This window comes from Rhincodon typus, chromosome 35 (genome assembly GCF_021869965.1).
Source record: "Rhincodon typus isolate 14 chromosome 35, sRhiTyp1.1, whole genome shotgun sequence".
NCBI lineage: Eukaryota > Metazoa > Chordata > Chondrichthyes > Orectolobiformes > Rhincodontidae > Rhincodon > Rhincodon typus.
The window spans coordinates 13356558-13377000 of record NC_063366.1 but is presented as its reverse complement, the minus strand read 5'-3'; the positions used below and the strand labels follow the sequence as shown (position 1 = coordinate 13377000).

General features: G+C 47.4%; 1 protein-coding gene across 1 annotated transcript; it reads left to right on the top strand.

The window, feature by feature from the left end:
• Positions 1-1946: 1946 nt before the first annotated feature.
• LOC125487042 (RING finger protein 225-like) lies at positions 1947-19433 on the top strand. The gene is made up of 2 exons (XM_048616946.1): positions 1947-2783; positions 18734-19433. Exons 1-2 carry the CDS (start codon positions 2741-2743, stop codon positions 19381-19383), a joined length of 693 nt encoding a protein of 230 aa, XP_048472903.1. The 5' UTR covers positions 1947-2740; the 3' UTR covers positions 19384-19433.
• Positions 19434-20443: the final 1010 nt, after the last annotated feature.

The window sequence follows — 20443 nt, the reverse complement described above, 5'->3', positions numbered from 1 at the left end:
GTTTTCCAGCCAAAATATTCTTCAAAACAAAAGGTGCGGAAGGAAATATTTGTTTATTAAAATATGAAATGATGAGGTTCGATCACTTTGAGGTTAATATTCTTTCCTTCTGGCTTTCTGTTGATGGAATGGTTTGTATTGTCGGAGGGACATTGAAAGCATTTTCACTTCGTCTCGACAACTAGCCTGTCCTGTGTCTTAATTCATAGAATCCCTACAGTGTGAAAACAGGCCCTTCGGCCCACTAAGTCCACACCGACCAGCCAGACCCATCCCCCCATAACACACCTAATCTACACATCCCTTAACACTACGGGCAATTTAGCATGGCCAATCCACCTAACCTGCACATCTTTGGACTGTGGGAGGAAACCAGAATACCCAGGGGAAACCCACACAGACACAAGGAGAATGTGTAAACTCCACACAGGCAGTCACCTGAGGGTGGAATCGAACCCGGGTCCCTGACGCTGTGAGGCAGCAGTGCTAACCACTGAGCCACTGTGCCACCCCTAATACGATCTTCAGATCTGCACTTGCAACTAAATATTTGGACAAGTGTGAAGGAGGGTGAGACGGGGAGCCAAATGTGTGTCTGCATTTGTTTGGGCGGGGGGGCGCTGAAAGAGTCGAATTTCTCCAGGAGTGTTTTGTTTCTGTATCAGATTTCCAGCAGCTTCAATTTTGTTTTCTTTTCCTGTTTCGAGAGGTATTGTCACACATCTCGGGTAAACGCGGTGTGCTTTGGTCCTAGTGTGGAGGTGCTTTCAGAGATTACATCCCAACTCTCTGAGGCACTGTTTAGCGTCGGGACCTGCCATTCAGTAACAAAATGAAAAGGTATCACTCTGGTTAGTTTGCTCTCTCTCCATGGATGCTGCCCGACCCACTGTGATCTCCAGAATTTTCTTTTCGTTTTCAATGATGAGCATCTGACTTCTGCATTCAGCGCCTCACCATCGCTAAAGGATCTAGAATCAGGTCTTGCAAGCATAAAATGACAATTCTCCCTCTCGGCCTGCCTTTCCACTTATCTTCTGAGGTAGTGCCTTAGGACTAAGCTTTGCAACTCATGCCTCACACTTATAAGCTCATCATTTTGTTTTGTAAAGACGGGAGAAATTAAATAAACCACAAAGGAGATTTCCAAGCCAACTATCAGTTTATGTTAGTTTAGAGTAGCAATTCGTGCAGACCCAAAGTCCATCTCTCTGCTTTATATACCCTTCTTACCCACTGTTTACTTTTCCCCCTGCGTTCCCAGCACCATCTCTCTGTTACAATATAAATCCCCTACCGCCTGGCCAGTGTTCCCAGCTCGGTCTCGCTGCCATGTATCTCTCCCAGTCCATTTCCCCAGTACAATTTTTTCTGTTATGTAACACAGACCCACCAGGAGTATCATACAACAAAATGGCTGGAAAATCTCAGCAGGCCTGGTGCGTCTGTGAAGAGAAACCTGAGTTAATGTGTCGGGTCCGTTGAGATACGTGGCTGTCTGTGAAAAGCACGATAAAGTCGCAGTTTTGCGTAGCCTGAACAAGGTTTTGTACAACTCCAGCACAACTTCCTTGCTCAAACATTCTATATCTCACGTAATAAGAGAAAGTAGCAGCTCTGACTCCCTGCTACCCTTCCCCTATCCACTACTATCAAGGCGTGTGTCGCTTCGCTGCACCTGCCGATCCAACACCGCTCACCTCCCCCCCCCCCCCACCCCCCCACGCCCCAACCCTCTTACTCCTCCGCTCCAAAACTACCTGAGCTGCGTTTGGAAAGACCCTTTGGCACCTGACCAGCTGCATTCTGTGTGCCAGACGTAACAGGTGGAACAGGCTGGACCAGCTTACTGCATTGTGGGTGTAAGGAGGCGAAACCACGTGCTTTTATTTCAAACGGCTCCCGGAGCCAAGTCAACGAGTTCATCAGATCAACTTCCAACCTCATACAGGATGCACTGCAAATGTAATGATCCTGGATAACCGCTCCTGACAGGAAGCAGAGCAACTACCAGGCTGAATGCCACTCACTGAGGAACAACAGGAATAAGTCTGTACCTGTTAGCTAGAGGAATCTACCCCTGTATTGGGTTACTGAGAGAACAGCGGGACAGATCCAACAGCAGCTACTGAGAGAACAGGAGTACAGAGTTCCAACACTGAGAGAACAGAAGTACAGAGCTCCAGCACTGAGAGAACAGGAGTACAGAGCTCCAACACTGAGAGAACAGGAGTTCAGAGCTCCAACACTGAGAGAATAGGAGTACAGAGCTCCAACACTGAGAGAACAGGAGTACAGAGCTCCAACACTGGGAACAGGAGTACAGAGATCCAACACTGAGAGAACAGGAGTACAGAGATCCAACACTGGGAACAGGAGTACAGAGCTCCAACACTAAGAGAACAGGGGTACAGAGCTCCAACACTAACAGAACAGGAGTACAGAGCTTCAACATTGACAGAACAGGAGTTCAGAGCTCCAACACTGAGATACAGCAGCAGGACAGAGCTTCAACACTGAAATAGAACAGGACAGAGCTCCAACACTGAAAGAACAGCAGGATGGAGCTCCAACAGTGAGTTACTGAGACACGGCAGCAAAAGCCCGAAAACTTGGCTTTTGAGAGGGAACGAGGAAGCAGCGCCTGGAAAATCCGAAGGCACCGCCAGGCAATATCCGAATGTTTCCCGTCGGCTCTCGGCAACAGACAGTGAAGGGAATCTGAAAGCAGCGGCCGGAGATGGAGAATCATGCCTCATCCGAAAGTTCAGAGCCGCAAGCAGGTGAGAGGAACATCCGGGCAGAGTGTTCACTGACAGCCTGAGGGATGGGAGACTTCTCCAAACGAGATCTAAGGACTGTTAGGCCCGGAGAAACGGAGTGTAAGGGGTTAAGGGCCGGCTTGCAGATAATAACTCTTCAAAACGTGAGTGAGTCCAGCCAGCACTTTGGAAAATGTCACCAGAAGTAAATCTTTTCTCTCGTTGAGAGACTCACAGACATTATTAAAGCAAATAGGGAGCCAGCCTACAAGAGATCTCTTTGCTCACATTAGAAAGACTCCAGTTGCTTCATTCCACTCCGCGTGTGAATGTGTAAGGGTTTTTTTTAAGCTTACGAGGTGGGATTGAGATAAAACTCCCCATTTCCAGGCGGTAGGGTAATACATTTTATTTTAAGTTCACTAGATTTACATTTCAGATTTGTCATTACGCAGAAGCACAGGCGGGTGGATTTATTTCAACAAAATATACAGCACAGTCAGGTCTGACAATGACAGGGTGAGATCTACATTTAAAAACCAAAAGAACCGCGGATGCTGTAAATCAGGAACAAAAACAAAGTTGCTGGAAAAGCTCAGCAGGTCTGGCAGCATCTGTGGACGGGAAAACAGAGTTAACGTTTCGGGTCCGGTGACCCTTCTTCAGAACTGTTCTCCTCCACAGATGCTACCAGACCTGCTGAGCTTTTCCAGCAACTTTGTTTTTGAGATCTACATTTCCTGTCAAAGGGACTGTTTATCCACGTTCCTCCTTGGACAAGGGCAGTAGGGACGACTGCGTCCCTTGCTTTCCCCGTGGAGTCTTTGAGAAAGAGATTGGCGTCTTGCTGCTGATCCCAGCCCCTGCCCCACTGCGACCCGAGGCCAGCGCTGGAATTACACCGCCTCAGGACATCCCCGGTCTTTGCAGTCTCCAATGTCATTGTTGACGTGTTGCAAAGGGGAGGGAAGCCCGGTTATTTTGAGAGAGTCATTTGGAATGGCAACATCCCACAACCGGTGCGAGAGGAACAATGTTCAGGATGGTTCAGTGGATTCTCACAAGCGCCAAGTACCCGGGTTCGATTCCACCCTGGGGCGACCGTCTGTGTGGAGTTTCTTCCTACAGACCAAAGATGTGCAGGATAGGGTGGATTGGCCATGCTAAATAGCCCATAATGTCCAGGGATGTGCAGGTTTGGTGGGTTAGCCATGGATGGGAAACGCAGGGTTACAGAGAGATATTGTGTGCCTAGTCAAAGAAAAAGGAAGCATTTGTCAAGGCTAGGAGGCTGGGAACACAGGAAGCAAGGGTGGAATACAAGGAAAGTCGAAAGGAACTTGAGCAAGGAGTCAGGTGGGTTAAAGGGGATCACGAAAAGTCATTGGCCAACAGGATTAAGGAAAATCCAAGACTTTTTATACATAAATAAAACTTGAAGAGGGTAGTCAGGAAGAGGGTTGGCCCACTCAAGGACAGGGAAGGGAATTTATGTGTGGAGCCAGAGGAAATGGGTGAGGTATTAAATGGGTACTTTGCATCAGTATTCACCATAGAGAAGGACTTGGTGGATGATGAGTCTGGGGAAGGGTGTGTAGATAGTTTGGGTCATGTCGAGATCAAAATGGAGGAGGTATTGGTGGTCTTGAAGAACATTGAGGTAGACAAGTCCCCAGGGCCTGATGGGATATACCCCAGAATACTGAGAGAGGCAAGGGAGAAAATTGCTGGGGCCTTGAGAGAAATCTTTGTATTGTCACTGGCTACAGGGAAGATCCCAGAGGATTGGAGAATAGCCAGTGTTGTTCCTTTGTTTAAGAAGGGTGGCAGGGAGAATTCAGCCAATTATAGGGCAGTGAGCTTTATGTCAGTGGTAAGGAAATTATTGGAGAGTACTTTTCGAGACAGGATTTACTCCCACTTGGAAATAAGTGGGCGTATTAGTGAGAGGCAACATGGTTTTGTAAAGGGGAGGTCATGTCTCACTAAATTGATTGAGTTTATTGAGGAAGTGATGAAGATGATCGATGAGGGTAGGGCAGTTGATTTTGTCTACATGGACTTCAGTAAGGCCTTTGACAAGGTCCATCATGACAGACTGATACAGAAGGCAAAGTGGCATGGGGTCAGAGGTGAGCTTGCAAGATGGATAAAAAAATTGGCTCGCTCAAAGAAGACCGGGTAGCAGTGGAATGGTGCATTTCTGAATGGAGGACTGTGACTAGTAGCGTTCCTCAGGGATCAGTATTGGGACCTTTGCTGTTTGTAATATATATGAATGACTTGGAGGAAAATGTAACTGGTTTGATTAATAAGCTTGCGGTTGACACAAAGATTGGTGGAATTGCAGATAGCGATGAGGACCGTCAGAGGATACAGCAGGATATAGATCGGCTGGTGACTTGGGCAGAGAGATGGCAGATGGAGTTTAATCCATAAAAATGTGAGGCAATGCATTTTGGAAGGTCTAATCCAGATGGAAAATATACAGTAAATAGCAGAACCCTTAAGCGTACTGATGGGCAGAGGTATCTGGGTGTACAGGTACACAGGTCACTGAAAGTGGAAACGTAGGAGGAAAAGGGATTCAACAAGGCATATGGCATGCTTGCCTTCATCAGCCGGGGCATTGAGTTTAAAAATTGGCAGGTAATGCTGCAGTTTTATAGAACCTTACTTAGACCGCATTTGGAATATTGTGTTCAATTCTGATCGCCACATTGCCAGAAGGATGTGGTGGCTTTGGAGACAGTACAGAAAAGATTTACCAGGATGTTGCCTGGTATGGAGGGTGTTAGCTATGAGGAGAGGTTGGAGAAACTTGGGTTGTTCTCACTAAAATGACAGAGGTTGAGGGACGACCTGATAGAGGTGTACAAGATAATGAAGGGCATGGATACAGTCAGTTTTTTCCCACGGTGGAAGAGTCAGTTACTAGGGGGCATGGGTTTAAGGTGCGAGGGCCAAGGTTTAAAGGTGATGTGCGAGGCACGTTTTTTATACAGAGGGTGGTGGGTGCCTGGAACCTGCTGCTGGGGAGGTAGTGGAAGCAGATACTATAGTGACTTTCAAAGGGCATCTTGACAAATACATGAACAGGATGAGAAGAGAGGGATATGGTCCCCGGAAGGGTAGGGGGTTTTAGGTGTGATAGGCAGCATGTCGGTGCATGCTTGGGGGGCTGAAGGGCCTGTTCCTGTGCTGTAATTTTCTTTGTTCATTGTTCTACAGGGATGGGGGCAGGAGGGACGATGCCCGGAGTGTCGATGTGGCTGAATGGCCAGCTTCCATGCTGTTGGGGGATTATTCTATGATTCAACGAATTAATTCCTTTCCCTATCAGAGGAGTTGGTCTGATAGAAGTGTATTAGTTTATGTGAGGCAATAGAAAGGGTGAATAGAACAGCAGCTGTTTCCCTTAGTTGAAGGGTCAATCACGAGGAAGGCATAACCTTAAGGTGAAAGGAGGGAGGTTTAGAGGGGATTTGACCAAAAACGTTTTCACCCAGAGGTGGTGGGAATCTGGAATGCACTGCCTGGGAGGGTAGTTGAGGTGGGAAACCTCACACCCTTTTAAAAAGTACTCAGATGAGCACTTAAAGTGTCCTAACATTTGAGGCTGTGGGCCTACTGCAGGAAAGTGGGACTATATAGGTAGTAGTTTATTTTTAGTGGTACAGACTCGATGAGCTGAAGGTCCTCTTCTGTGCTGTATGATTCTAGGTGAAGAGGTGATTTGACAAGTGGTATTCAAAACATTTGTGGGTTTAAATAGAGTGAACAAAGAGTAACCAAAGCATTGGAGGATGTGTAATTAGAGAACACAAGTTTATGAGGTGACCGGAAAGGCTCTTGTGGCACAATGGTAGTACCCCTACCTCTAGATAACCCAGGTTCAAGTCCTTCCTGCACCAGAGGTGCGTAATAACATCCTTAAACTGATTAATTTGGAAAATATCAATAAGGTGATCGGCATTGGGATTCTTGTGGCACTACTGTAGTTATCTTGATCTCTGGATTAGGTCTGGTTCCAAGCCCTATTTGCACTGGAGGTGTGTCATGCCATGTTGGTAAAAATAATGAGAGGTGTAGTGATGGTGCCTCAGAGGTGTGATCAAAAATAAGGCTCGCATAAGGGAGGAAAATACTACTCTGTAATACACTGTCTGAAAATCGATTTAATCTTCGAGCTAATTTTCTAAGGGGATTTTGGAGAAGGGAAATAATGGTTAAAGTGTGGAAGGAAGCGGATTAATTTGAAGAATCGGTACAACCACAGTGGGCTGAATGGTCTCTGCACTATTACTTCATTTTCTTCAGATGCAAGACAAGTGCTACATAGAAAATTCTCTTGCCTGCCCTAAGCTTGGATTTCATTTGAGTTCCGGACTTCAGGTGCTTTTACTCAGACCCCGCATTCTCCCCCTTATCCCACAATGTCCAGCTTCACGACCCCCACCCACCACCCCTAATCTGGTGTTCATGACCCCCACCCACCACCCCTAATCTGTGCCCCCTACGGTCCACTTCCTTCCAATCTCTCCTGGTCCCTCTACTCACTACCTCTTAAGAATAATCTATGAGGGGTTCCCCCTAGTGGCTCAGATCGTAATTCAATCACCACTACAACTCTTCTTAGATGTTTCCCTTCGAGGTTTTCTTGCATACGCTCCTTACTTCCTCATTCTTACACCCTCATTAACCCAATTGACCAGACAACTCATTCCCCTTGCTCCTGCGCGTCCCACCGTATCCATTTGTTTTTCAACTGATTAACAAAGAAACGTCAAACATTTTTGTTTTATATCCCATGCTTTTGCTCCTGCGCTGTTGGCAGCAGTGTCCCGGAGTCTCCAGCAGGACAACCCTGTTTACAGTCAGCCTCCACGCTCTATGAAAGGAGCGGGGCCCTGATCGCATCCAGTGATTTCTGCTGGAAGGTACATTTATATCTGGGCATTGAGTGAGAACCAAAGCAGGCGCGAGAGACACTATTACTGCTGAAAGTCAAGAGAATCCTGAGAAAAACCCGAGGACAAAATTAACAGTCACTTAGGCAAATCGAAGTTAATCAAGTAATGTCAGCGTGGAGCTTTCGGGGGCAAATCGTGTTTAACAACTTCTTTGGTGAGGATGAAGAGACAGATAGTTGACGAAGCTAGGGTTGATGTGGGTATGAACTTCAAAAATATGCCTCGTAAAGTGCCACACCACAGACTTGATAGCAAGGCTGGATTCATTCAAATAAAAGCATAAATGACAGTTTAAAGCTGGTTTTGCATCTGGATAAAGCTATGCAGTGGAGTTCTCCACGGATTGTTTCTAGGGCCGCTGCATGACACACATACATATATATCAATCAGAGAGATACAGGCGCAATTTCAAATGCTGCATATAACAGAGGCCCTGCAATTTGTGAAAATACTCAGGCAGGTGGAATGGGCAGACACATGGCAATTGAAATTTATGGAAGTGGGAAGTGATAAGTCGTAGTAGGAAGTTCAAGAGGAAGTAACACTGTTGGGGAGGCAATCATGTGTATTATCATTGGACAAGCAGGCTCGGAACGCAGGTAATACTCCAGGGACCTGGATTTAAATCCCACCATGCCAAATAGTGAAATTAAAAGTCTAATGATGACTGTGAAAAGATCATCAAAAACTCATCTGGATCGCTATTTTCTCTTCTTACTTTGGTCTGGCCGACATGTGACTCCAGACCCACAGTAGTGTGACTTTTAGATGACCTCTGAAATGGCTGAGCAAGCCATTCTGTTGTACCAAATTGTGAAAAAAAAACAAAAAAAGGACTGAAACTGGGCATTGACCTATGCTCTGGGAACAGTGTCTCATGGCATATGATCAAACATGGGCAAGGAAGCCACATATTGCTCCCATTGCCTTGACTGATGAACCTGTGCTCTTCCATGTTGAACATCACTTGGAGAAAGCACTGAGGGTGACAAAAGCAAACAATGTACTCTGGCTGTGGGAATTCAATATCCACCACCAAAAGTAGGCTCAGCAGCACCACTGCTGACCAAGCTGGTCAGGTCATAAAGGATATATCTGCTGGACTAGACTTGTCGCCAATGGTGAGGGAGCCAACAAGAAGGAAAAACCTACTTGACCTCATCCTCACACATCTGCCTGGCACAGTTGTATTGTCCATTGGCAGTTTCAGTACAAGTAATAACTGCATTGTCTTTGTGGAGACAAAATCCTGTCTGCACATTGAGGATATCCTGCATCATTATGTGGCACCATCACTGTGTGAAATGAGCTAGACTTTGTTCAGATCCACCAACTCAAAACTGGACATCCATGAGGCACTGTGAGCCATCAGCAGCAGCAAATTGGACCCACACATAAGCTGCAACCGCATAGCCTGGCATATCTCTCACCCTACCATTACCGCCAAGTAAGGGGATAAACCCTGGTACATTGAAGAGGGAGGGCATGCCAGGCACAGAACCAGGCTTGGGCCCTGACAACATTCTGGCAATAGTACGGAAAACTTGAGTTCCCGAACTTGCCAAACCCCTAGCCAGGCTGTTCCAGTCAGCCATAACACTGGCATCTACCTGAAGTGTGAGAAATTGCCTAGTGTGTTATTGGCTGGGCCAACAATTATTGCCCATCCCTAGCTGTCTTTGAGGAAACGATGCTGAGCTGCCTTCTTGAACCACTGCAGTTCATTTGGTGAGGTACATCCACACTGCCATTAGAGGTGGGGGTAGTTGCGGGGGGGTGGTGTGGGAGTTCCAGGATTTTGACCCAGCAAAGGACTGGTAATATATTTCCAAGTCAGGATGGCAAGTGGCTTGGGGGGAACAAACAGGTGGTGGTGTTCCCGTGTATCTGCTGTAAGGATTGTTAATGTTGGCAGGGCTCAAAACTTTGCAGTTTCCAGTGCCTCCAGCCATTTCTTGGTGTCATGTGAGTGAGTTGAAATGCTGAAGATGGACATCCGTGACACTGAGGACTTCTGGAAGAGGCTGAGCTGGATCAATGACTTGGCACTTCTGGCTGAAGATTGTTATGAATGCTTATCTTCTATACTGATGTGCCGTGCTCCCCATTATTTAGGATGTGGATGTTTGTACAGCCTCCTCCTTAAGTGAGATTCTTATCTGTCCACCACCTATTATGATTAGATGTGGCAGGGCTGCTGACCTTAAGTTTGATCTGTTCATTGTGGAACCACTTAGGTTCGTTTATCACTTGTTTTATGCTGTTTGGTATGAAAGCTGTCCTGTTTTGTAGCTTCACCAAGAAGCATGTCTGACAATGCCCTCTTGCACTCTTCATTGAACCAGGGTTAATCCCATGGCTTGATGGTAGAGTGGGGGCTATTAGGTTCAGAGTGGAGCGCATGATGCTGCAGATCACATTGAGACTACAATTCAACTGCTGCTAATTTCCCATAGCACCTCACAGATGCCTAGTCTTGAGCTGTTAGATCTGTTTGAAGGCTGTCCCATTCAGCATGGTGATAGTATCACATAAGACAATCTCAACTTGAAGACAGGACATCATCACCACAAGGACTGTGTCATGGTCACTCTTATTAATACTGCCCTGGATAGGTGCATTAACAGCAGGCAGATTGGTGAGGATGAGGTCAAGTATGTTTTTCCCCCTCATTGGTTCCCTCACCACCTGCTGCAGACCCAGTCTTACAACTATGTTCAATCAGTAGTGCTGCTACCAAGCCACTCTTGGCAATGGACGCTGAAGTCCCTCACCCAGAGTACATGATCAACCTTGCCACACTCAGTACTTCCTCCAAGACTTGCTCAACATGGAGGACTACTGGTTCATCAGCTGACGGAGGATAGTCTATGATAATGAGCAGGAGGTTTCCTTGCCCATGTTTGTCCTGATGCCGTGAAATTTCATGGCAGTCAACATTGAGGACTCACAGGGGAACTCCCTCCTGACTGCATGCACTGTGCTACTAACTCTGCTGCGTCTTAAAAGTAATATCTCAATTCAAGAAAAAAGGGAAGCTGGGAACAGAAAACTATAGGCAATTTAGCTTAACATCTGTTAGTGGGAAATCTGTAGAATCCATTATTAAGGATACAGTGGCTAGATATTTCAAAAAGCGTAATGCTAGCAGACAGAATAAATGTGATTTTGTAAAAGGGAAATTATGTTTGACTGATTTATAACAAGCAAAATGGATAAATGGGAACCTGTGAATTTGGTATGCTTGGATTACCAAAAGACAATTGACAAGGTGCCACATCAAAGATTACTTTACAAAATAAGAGGTCATGATATAGGGTTCACACATAGCTGTCCTCTGTCAGCTGTTTTACTCTGACAATACAGTCCTCTGCCTGCTGTTTCACACTGACAGTACCGTCCTCTGCCTGCTGTTGCACACTGATGGTAATCCTTTACAATCTGTATCACACTGACAGTACTTTAACACATCAGGTGCATGATACTAATACTTTCTCCTGTATCAGTCATCAGTCGCTGACAGTACAGACTTATTCCAGCAGTATCAAACAGACAGTGCTGCACTGCATCAGGTTTATCACACCACAGTATTGTATCACATTGGCAGAACTGTGGTCTAATAGCCATTGTAAATCATGGTGTGAATGGGGCATCATCCCCTTTCATAAGAATATGTTACTTTAAAAAAAGGACTCATGTACCACACATGTGCAAACTCACATAGGCTCAGTATGTCCTAAGTTTATTGCTTATTGTATACATTGTTACATGGTTCGTACCTGAAAGCATGTTAAATAATGCAGACATTGCTCAGACTGTAGCTCACGTTGGACTGTACACACCAAGATGTAAAGCTCATTATTCTTTAATCAGGAATTTTTGTCATTAATCTATCCCTTTAAGGTCACAGTCTTTACCCTGTAAGTAAAGGGGAGGTGATGGCTTCATGATATGATTGCTGGACTGTTACTCCAAAAGCCCAAGTAATATTCTGGGGACCTGGGCTCAAATCCCACCAAGACACATGGTGGAATTTGAATTAATTTTTTTTTTAAATCTGGAATGAAGAATTTAATGATGACCATGAATCCATTGCTGATTGTTGGACAAATGGTCCCTTTATGGAAGGAAACTGCTAACGTTACCTGATCTGGCCTATGTGTGACTCCAGACGCACAGCTCTCTGGGCAATTAGGGATGGGCAATAAATGCTGGCCTTGCCAGTGACACTCTCATCCCATGAATTTAAAAAAATTAAACACATCATTGGTCAATCCATTTCCAAAAAGTTGTGGTTGAGAGAAATGCCTGTAAATTTCTAGCATGAGTAAAACGGTATGAAATGAAACTCTTCCCCCTGCTTTATTCCCTGTGTTACTGACCACTCAGAAGCTTACATAAAACCCAGGGTTTCTTTCCCATTGACATACATGAAAGTAGAGAGAGGCAGTGACACTGCATTCTGTAAATTACTACACTTCATGACCTACGTGAAGTCTGTTTTCAAACTGCCTATTGTATGTACTGACTAGCACTGCATTCTGTAAATTACTGCATTCTGTAAATTACTACACTTCATGACCTACGTGAAGTCTGTTTTCAAACTGCCTATTGTATGTACTGACTAGTAGTCCTACTGACTGCTACCATAATGCAATTCAAACCCTGATATCAGCTGGGTCAGTGACAATGGGTTGACTTAAATCCCAGTGCTAGCACAGAGAGTGATCCAGATCCACCCTGATATCAGTACAGCCAGTTTGGAATCCCTTTGGCAGAGAAAATGACAGTGGGACAATACAGCCCCGTAGACAGTGACAGTGAAGAGGCTACTCCTCAAACTTTGGTTGATCTATGGGCAGGAAAGCTGACGTTTCGGGTCTAGAAACCCGAAACGTCAGACTTCCTGCTCCTCTGATGCTGCCTGGCCTGCTGTGTTCATCCAGCTCTACACCTTGTTATCTCAGATTCTCAAGCATTGGCAGTTCCTACTATCTCTGATCTATGGGCACCTGGTGCAGGGAAGGGGAGGACAACTTGAAGGGCCTCCTTTTGAGTCTGCTCCTGGGCCTGGCCATCAACAACTCCAGGCAGCGGGCTGTAGGATGAGGCTCAACATTCCTGACTGTCTGCCCCAAGTCCTAAACAATGTTATTTTTGGAGTAGTAAGTTTCTGTTTTGTTGTATGAGTTTCCATTCAACTGCTGATTTATTATTAAATAATAAAACTGATGTTTTATTTCAATACAGTGCCCCAGAAGAGGCTGTTTCATTATTATTTCCGACTTCCTGTTTTCATGAGAGTAGATAGTGATGGTAGGGTGATATAGACTCTGATATAAGCATTGAGAGTGGGGTGATATAGATCCTGATACCATTAGATTCAATGACTATATGGTGATGTTTGTCACTTTGAGATTGTCCATGGTTTCGAGGGGCACTCATATCTTTTCCAATGTTAGCTCCTGACTCTGCGTAGGTGTCTGATTCTTTGGGAAGAGTCCACTAAATCAGGCTATTTCCGTTGCATTGCTTTCCTGGATTGTTGGTGGAGCTGGGTGCCATAGAGTGACAGGCTTATGGGCAATGGGTCTGTAACAGCAACAACAACTTGCATTTACATAGCACCTTTAAACAGGTTAAAATATCCTGAGTGCACTGCGAGTTCAACATTCAGCATAGCACCCTGAATCTGAAAATTGGTACATTACGGACTGGCACAACAAAATTTGGCCATTTTGTGCCAAATACTAATTTAATTAATTCTCCACACCCTTCTAAAGAAAGCTGAGGCTAACTGTTCTGTGGTCGACCATTAAATGCCTGACATACCAGCCATTTGCACAAATGATGACTTACCAGAAAGTCCCATTTTATCTGGGAATCTTGTCCAAACACTTCCACCCAATGTTGTTTGGAATACCTTCAGGTTATACGTCATTTGCATGCACAAGAATCTTTCAAAACTTTTTTTTTAAATTAATGTTCTCCATTGTTTCCTTTCATTTTACATTTAACAGCCACTGTAACACCAAGAATCAAGGAATCCCACAGCACAGAAACATGAATGTAAATGCAAAAACTTCCATGTAATAGTAAGCAAGTAGTTAGGGTCCTATTGGGGACAAAGACAGTAATGCCTATTTAGAGGTACAGAGTAAGGCTACAACATACAATGAGCAACAGTATCAGTGTTTACTAAGGAAGAGAATGCTGACAACATATCATTGGGAGTGGAGATGGTAGATTAATAATGGAATCAAAATTGATCAACAGGATGTACTGGAAAGGCTGCCTATATTTGGAGTGGATAAGTCAGATGGTCAGGGTGGCTGTATGCCAAGTCATTAAAGGAAGTGGGGGAATGGAGTGCAGAAAGGCTTGCTGTAATCTTCCAAAATAGGGGGAGATACCAGAGGATTAGGGAACAGTACAGTGGTGTTTTTATTCATACAGACAATCCTAGTAACTACAGATCAGCCAGTTTAACATCAGTGGTGAGTGAGATGTTAGAAACAACAGCCAAGTAAAATATCGACAAGCACTTGGTCAGGATTGAGTTAACTGAGGAGAATCAGTGCGAATTTGTAAAATATGGTGATTATGGGTACGGAGGAACTGTCTTATGAGGAGAGGTTGAGTAGCTTGAGCCTGTGGAAGAATGAGAAGCGACCTTATTGAAACAAATAAGATTCTTAGGGTCTTGACAGAGTAGATGTGCAGAGGTTGTTTCCCCTTGTCGGGGTATCCAGGATCAGTGGGCATAATTTCAGAATAATGGGTCACACATTTAAGACAGAGATGAGGACAAATTTCTTCACTCAGGAGTTGGTGAATATGTGGAAATATGTACTGCACGGGGCTGTTGAGTCTGGGTCATTGAATATATTCAAGGCCAAGATAGGCAGAGTTTTTAATCAGTGAGGGAATCTAGGGTTATAGGGAAAAGGCAGGAAATTAGAGTCAAGGATTACCGGATCAGCCATGATCTGATTGAATGGTGGGGCATACTTGAAAGTGTGAATGTCCTCTCCACACCTACCCTGTCAAGACCCTAAGAATCTTACTTGTTTATGCATAAAGGGCTGAATCTCCTCATTCAATGCTGTAACAATTCCATGATTTCGTGGTGTGGCCTGACGCCATACCTTCTTTTTATATAATGTCCCTGTGAAGCAGATCAGATTGTATCACATTAACTGCAATTCTAAGTTGTTGTCGTTGAAATTTAGTCATACAATGAAGGGTCATACCCATTCATTGATTGTACGATGAATATTGAACACAAGTCTTGAGCACGAGATGCAGGCCTGGTGTCAGGAAGAGCATGTTTTACACAGCCAGTGGCAATGATCTGGAACTTGTTACCTACAAGGCTGATGGAAGCAGAGACAACTTCTAAAGGAAATGGGGCTGGAGGTAAAGAAACTTACAGGGATAGAGTGGGGGATTGAGACTGGCTGGATTGCTGAAGCCAGAGAAGGCATGGGCCAAATGGCTTGCTGTGTTACAACATCTCAATAAGAAGGAGACCATTCAGCCCACCATAACTGTGCCAGTTCTTTGAAAGAACTAACCGAATGTCTACACTGCTCCAGACCCTTTCCCACGAGTCCGGAAATGCTCTCCCCTTCAAATACCCAATTCCATTTTGAAAGTTACTGTAGACTCTTCTTCCACCCCATTTTCCAGGCAGTGTTTTCCAGATCTTAACATCCAAAGGAAAATAATAACGGCCCTCCTCTCTCCTTTACTGATTACTTCAGATAGTGACTCTGCCCTCAAGTGGAAATGGTTTCTCTCTTCTCAGTCTATCAAAAAGAACCTTCACCATTTTGAGATAACAAGGTGTAGAGCTGGATGAACACAGCAAGCCAGGCAGCATCAAAGGAGCAGGAAAGCTGACGCTTCCTGCTCCTCTGATACTGCCTGGCCTGCTGTCTTCATCCAGCTCTACACCTTGTTATCTCAGACTCCAGCATTGGCAGTTCCTACTATCCCTTCACCATTTTGAACTGCCCTGGTAAATTTCCTCTTAACCATCTCTGCTCTGAGACCAGTTGCAGAAGCCCACATTCCCGTCACTCAAAACAGCATCATCATTTCCGGAGGGACAACTCTCTCCGTGACTCCCTTGTCCGCTCCACACTCCCCTCCAGCTCCACCACACCCGGCACTTTTCCCTGCAACCGCAGGAAGTGCTACACCTGCCCCCATACCTCCTCCCTCACCCCCATCCCAGGCCCCAAGAAGACTTTCCACATCAAGCAGATGTTCACCTGCACATCTGCCAATGTGGTATACTGCATCCGCTGTACCCGGTGTGGCTTCCTCTACATCGGGGAAACCAAGCGGAGACTCGGGGACCGCTTTGCAGAACACCTACGCTCGGTTCGCAACAAACAACTGCACCTCCCAGTCGCGAACCATTTCAACTCCCCCTCCCATTCCTCAGACGACATGTCCATCCTGGGCCTCCTGCAGTGCCACAACGATGCCACCCGAAGGTTGCAGGAACAGCAACTCATATTCCGCTTGGGAACCCTGCAGCCCAATGGTATCAATGTGGATTTCACAAGTTTCAAAATCTCCCCTCCCCCTACCACATCCCAAAACCAGTCCAGCTCGTCCCTGCCTCCCTAACCTGTTCTTCCTCCCACCTATCTCCTCCTCCCACCTCAAGCCACACCTCCATCTCCTACCAACCAACCTCATCCCGCCCCCTTGACCTGTCCGTCCTCCCTGGACTGACCTATCCCCTTCCTAACTCCCTACCTACACTCACCTTTACTGGCTCCATCCCCGCCTCTTCGACCTGTTTGTTTCCTCTCCACCTATCCTCTCCTCTATCCCTCTTCTATCCGCCTCCCACTCTCTCCCTATTTATTTCAAAACCCCCTTCCCCTCCCCCTTTTCTGATGAAGGGTCTAGGCCCGAAACGTCAGCCTCTCTGCTCCTATGATGCTGCTTGGCCTGCTGTGTTCATCCAGCCCTGCACCTTGTTGTCTCGGATTCTCCAGCATCTGCAGTTCCTACTATCTATCATTCCCAGTGATTGTCTCCTGCAACCTCTCTATTGCCACGAGACCTTGCTGGCACCCAGGCTGGTTCAGATGCAAGCTGAGGCCATATTCTTAAAACTGGAGCGAGACCATGGAAAGGAGGGTTGAGAAGCACTTCTTCACACACAGGATGGTGCAAATCTGGAATGATGTTCTGTGAAGCTGTGAGGAGACGGTGAAAGGGGCACAGAAGACAGTGACTGGGACAAAGATCAGTAAACCTATAACTGAGAATGACAGGATTGTGTTGAGGTGTGGACACAGGTCAGGGAGTTAAAATGTGATCGACTATGACCTAACTGACGGGAAAAAAAAAGGCTTGATAGCCTTCTCATTTTTTTCACACTGCTTTGCGGGTTGTGCACATTGCTGAACAGGCTAACATTTGAGGCTCTTCCCAATCCTCCTGGAACTGAGTGGCTTGCTGGCTCCCTTGGAAAGGGCAGTTCACAAGTCAACCACATTGCCATCAGCCTAGAGTCACACATAGGCCCCACCATCAGGATATCCAGCTCACAAGGATATCATTGGAATCATAGAATCCCACAGTGTAGAAACAGGCCATTCGGCCCAACAAGTCCAAACCAACCCACCGAAGAGCATCCCACCCAGACCCATTCCCCCTACCCTATCCCTGTAACCCTGCATTTCCTGTCGCTAATGCACCTAACCTACACATCCCTAAACACTTTGAGGCAATTTAGCATGGCCAATCCATGCACTTACCTTGCACTTCTTTGGACTGTGGGGGGGGAAATCTGGAGAACCTGGCAGAAACCCAAGCAGACACGGGGGGAACATGCAAACTCCATACAGACAGTCGCCCGACGTTGGAATCAAACCTGGGTCCCTGGTGCTGTGACCACTGAGCCACCGTGCTGCCCATATCAGTGAGTTGGGTTTTTAATGACAATACCTTTCAATTCTGGGTTTCATTTCTTGAACTTACATTCCACTCGGTGAAGACTGAATCCAGAATATGCAGTATTCTGGATTATCACAATGCCACCCTGTCTTTGCCAATGTTGGTATTCTAGATGTCTTTTCTCCACCCCACCAACTAACCTGCTCAAAGATGTTTGACACACTTCAGGAGCAGATGAACCCGAGTCTCCTGGGATGGAGGTAGGGACACTATTGCAGCACCACAAAAGCCCATTGCTGGTCATAAACAGCCTGCTTAGAGATGTTATGAGACATCTCTGGTGCAGGTGGAACCTGAAGCCAGGTCTCCAGCCCAGAGTTGGGACACTACTGCTGTACTGTAAGACTCCAATGTTGGTCTTAATCAACATGCTCAGAGATGTTATGAGACACATCTGGATCATGAGGCACTGGAAGCTGAAACTCCTAGTTCATAGGTGGGGACACTAACAGAGGTACACACCCCTGTAGCATGTGGGACTGCAAGCCTGGACTCTTAGCCCAGAGGTGGGATAACTCTCAGAGATACACACCCCTGTAGCATGTTGGACTTGAATTCGAGATTCTTACCCCAGAGGTGGGGACACTATCAGAGACTCACATCCCTGCAGCATGTGGGACTTGAATCCAAGGCTCCTAGCCCAGAGGTGGGGACACTACCAGAGACACACTCCTGTAGCATGTGGGACTCCAAGCCTGGACTCCTAGCCCAGAGGTGGGGACACTCTCACACATACACACCCTTGTAGCATGTGGGACTTGAATTTGAGACTCCTAGCCCAGAGGTGGTGACACTACCACACACACACCCGTGGGGCAGCATGTGGGGCTGGAGGCCCGGACTCCTACCCCAGAGGTGGGGACACTACCACACCCCCCCTCCCCCGGGGCAGCATGTGGGACTGGAAGCCCGGACTCCTACCCCACAGGTGGGGACACTACCACATACACACACCCCCCCCGGGGCAGCATGTGGGGGTGAGTTGACCGGCAGTGTTTTTTGTGCACGCAGATAACGCGGGCGAGGCGGCGGAGAGGGCGGACACGGCGGGCGGCGGGAGCGGGCCGTGCGAGCTGGAGTGCGACATCTGCTTCAGCGGCTTCGACAACGTGTTCAAGCTGCCGAAGCTGCTCGGGTGCGGTCACACCTTCTGCCTGGAGTGCCTGGCGCGGATCAACATCAGCTCGGAGACGGTGAGCGCGGTCAGCTGCCCGGTTTGCCGGCGCCTCACGCCGCTGCCCCCGGGCAAGGGTCTGCCGGCTTTGGACAACAACCGCGAGGTGCTGCGCCGCCTGCCCTCCGGGATGCGCAGCGTGCCGTCCATCCGCTTCAGCCGCGACAAGGGCAGACTCTACACCACCGGCACGGAGCCCGGCTCCTTCCTCAAGCCGATGCAGCTCAGCAGCGTCAGCCTGAGCCTGGACGTCGGCCAGCCCGCACGCCGCAGCTCGGACTCCCGGCCCCGGCACCTCGCCTGGCTGCCCATCCGCTCCAGCGGCTGCTACTACGTGGCGGTCGGCTTCGTGCTCATCTTCACCGCGGCCCTGGTGCTGTCCGGGATCTTCCTCTTCGTCGTCATGCCCACCCGCGCCGCCGCCGGCGGGGGAGGAGAGGGAGGAGGGGGCCCCGACGGCAGGAACGTGACCAACCTAAGCCCCTAGGGTGACGGTCACTCCCTCCTCCCCCCTCCCCCTCCCCCCCTCCATCTCCACCCCCCTCCATCCCCCTCCTCCTCTTCTCCATCCCCCTCCTCGCTTCTTTCCCGACCGGTGCCAAGGACCCGCGTACACACACACACACACACAAAATAAACTTTCACCAAAAACTTTTAAGGGGACGGTGTGGTGCAGCGCCAGATGTAGCTGGCCCCCATCCCATCCCCTTTCCAGAAGTCACGGAATCCCCTACCAGGGCAGAAAGGGGGCCGTTCAGCCCATTAGGGCCTGCACCGATCCTCCACCCCATCCCATTAACCCTTACCTGTTCCCTCCCCCCACAATCCCATTAACCCTTACCTGTTCCCCACCCCCCCATATTTCCCATGGCTAACTCACCCAAGTCTGCACATCCCTGGACAATTTAGCCTGGCCAATCCACCCTACCCTGCACATCTTTGGACGGTGGGAGGAAACCCACGCAGACAAGGGGAGACTATTATTGCAAACTCCACACAGACAGTCGCCCAAGGGTGGAATCGAACCCGGGTCCCCCACTGCTATGAGGCAGCAGCGCTAACCACTGAGCCAATGTGCACTCAAAAAAAAAATCACCTGAGCGCGGCGATTAGAGGAATTTGCATTCAAAACACAGTACTGCCGCTGCTGGAAGTCCAAAACAAAACAAAGGTACACAAACTGGAGGAACTCAGTAGTATCCGTGCGGAGAGAAAGCAGCGTTAACACTCCCAGTCCTATTCTGAGGAAAGGGTCACTGTTTCTCTCCCCACCGATGCTGTTGAGCTTTTTCTGTTTCTCTTTGCTTCAGATTTCCAGCATCGCCTTTGTATCTTTTAAAGTTTTTAGGAATCGTGGAGTTGCTCAACCAAAAGTGGCTGCGTGGTAAAAGTCTTTTGTGGTCAGAAGCCAGGTCCTATCGCCTCTCCCCCCCACCAAGCCAAGACCAGAACTGAATTTTGCCTTCCTCAGTTTGTAACGTCCTGGGCCCTGTTCGCTGTTGGTATCTTGTTTGGAGCTATCTGTCCAGTGACACCAAGACATCAAC

Coding starts and splice junctions, on each gene's coding strand:
- LOC125487042 (XM_048616946.1), top strand. CDS start 2,741: ATGGAGAATCATGCCTCATCCGAAAGTTCAGAGCCGCAAGCAG. Junction 2,784..18,733: donor AAGTTCAGAGCCGCAAGCAG/GTGAGAGGAACA, acceptor TTGTGCACGCAG/ATAACGCGGGCGAGGCGGCG.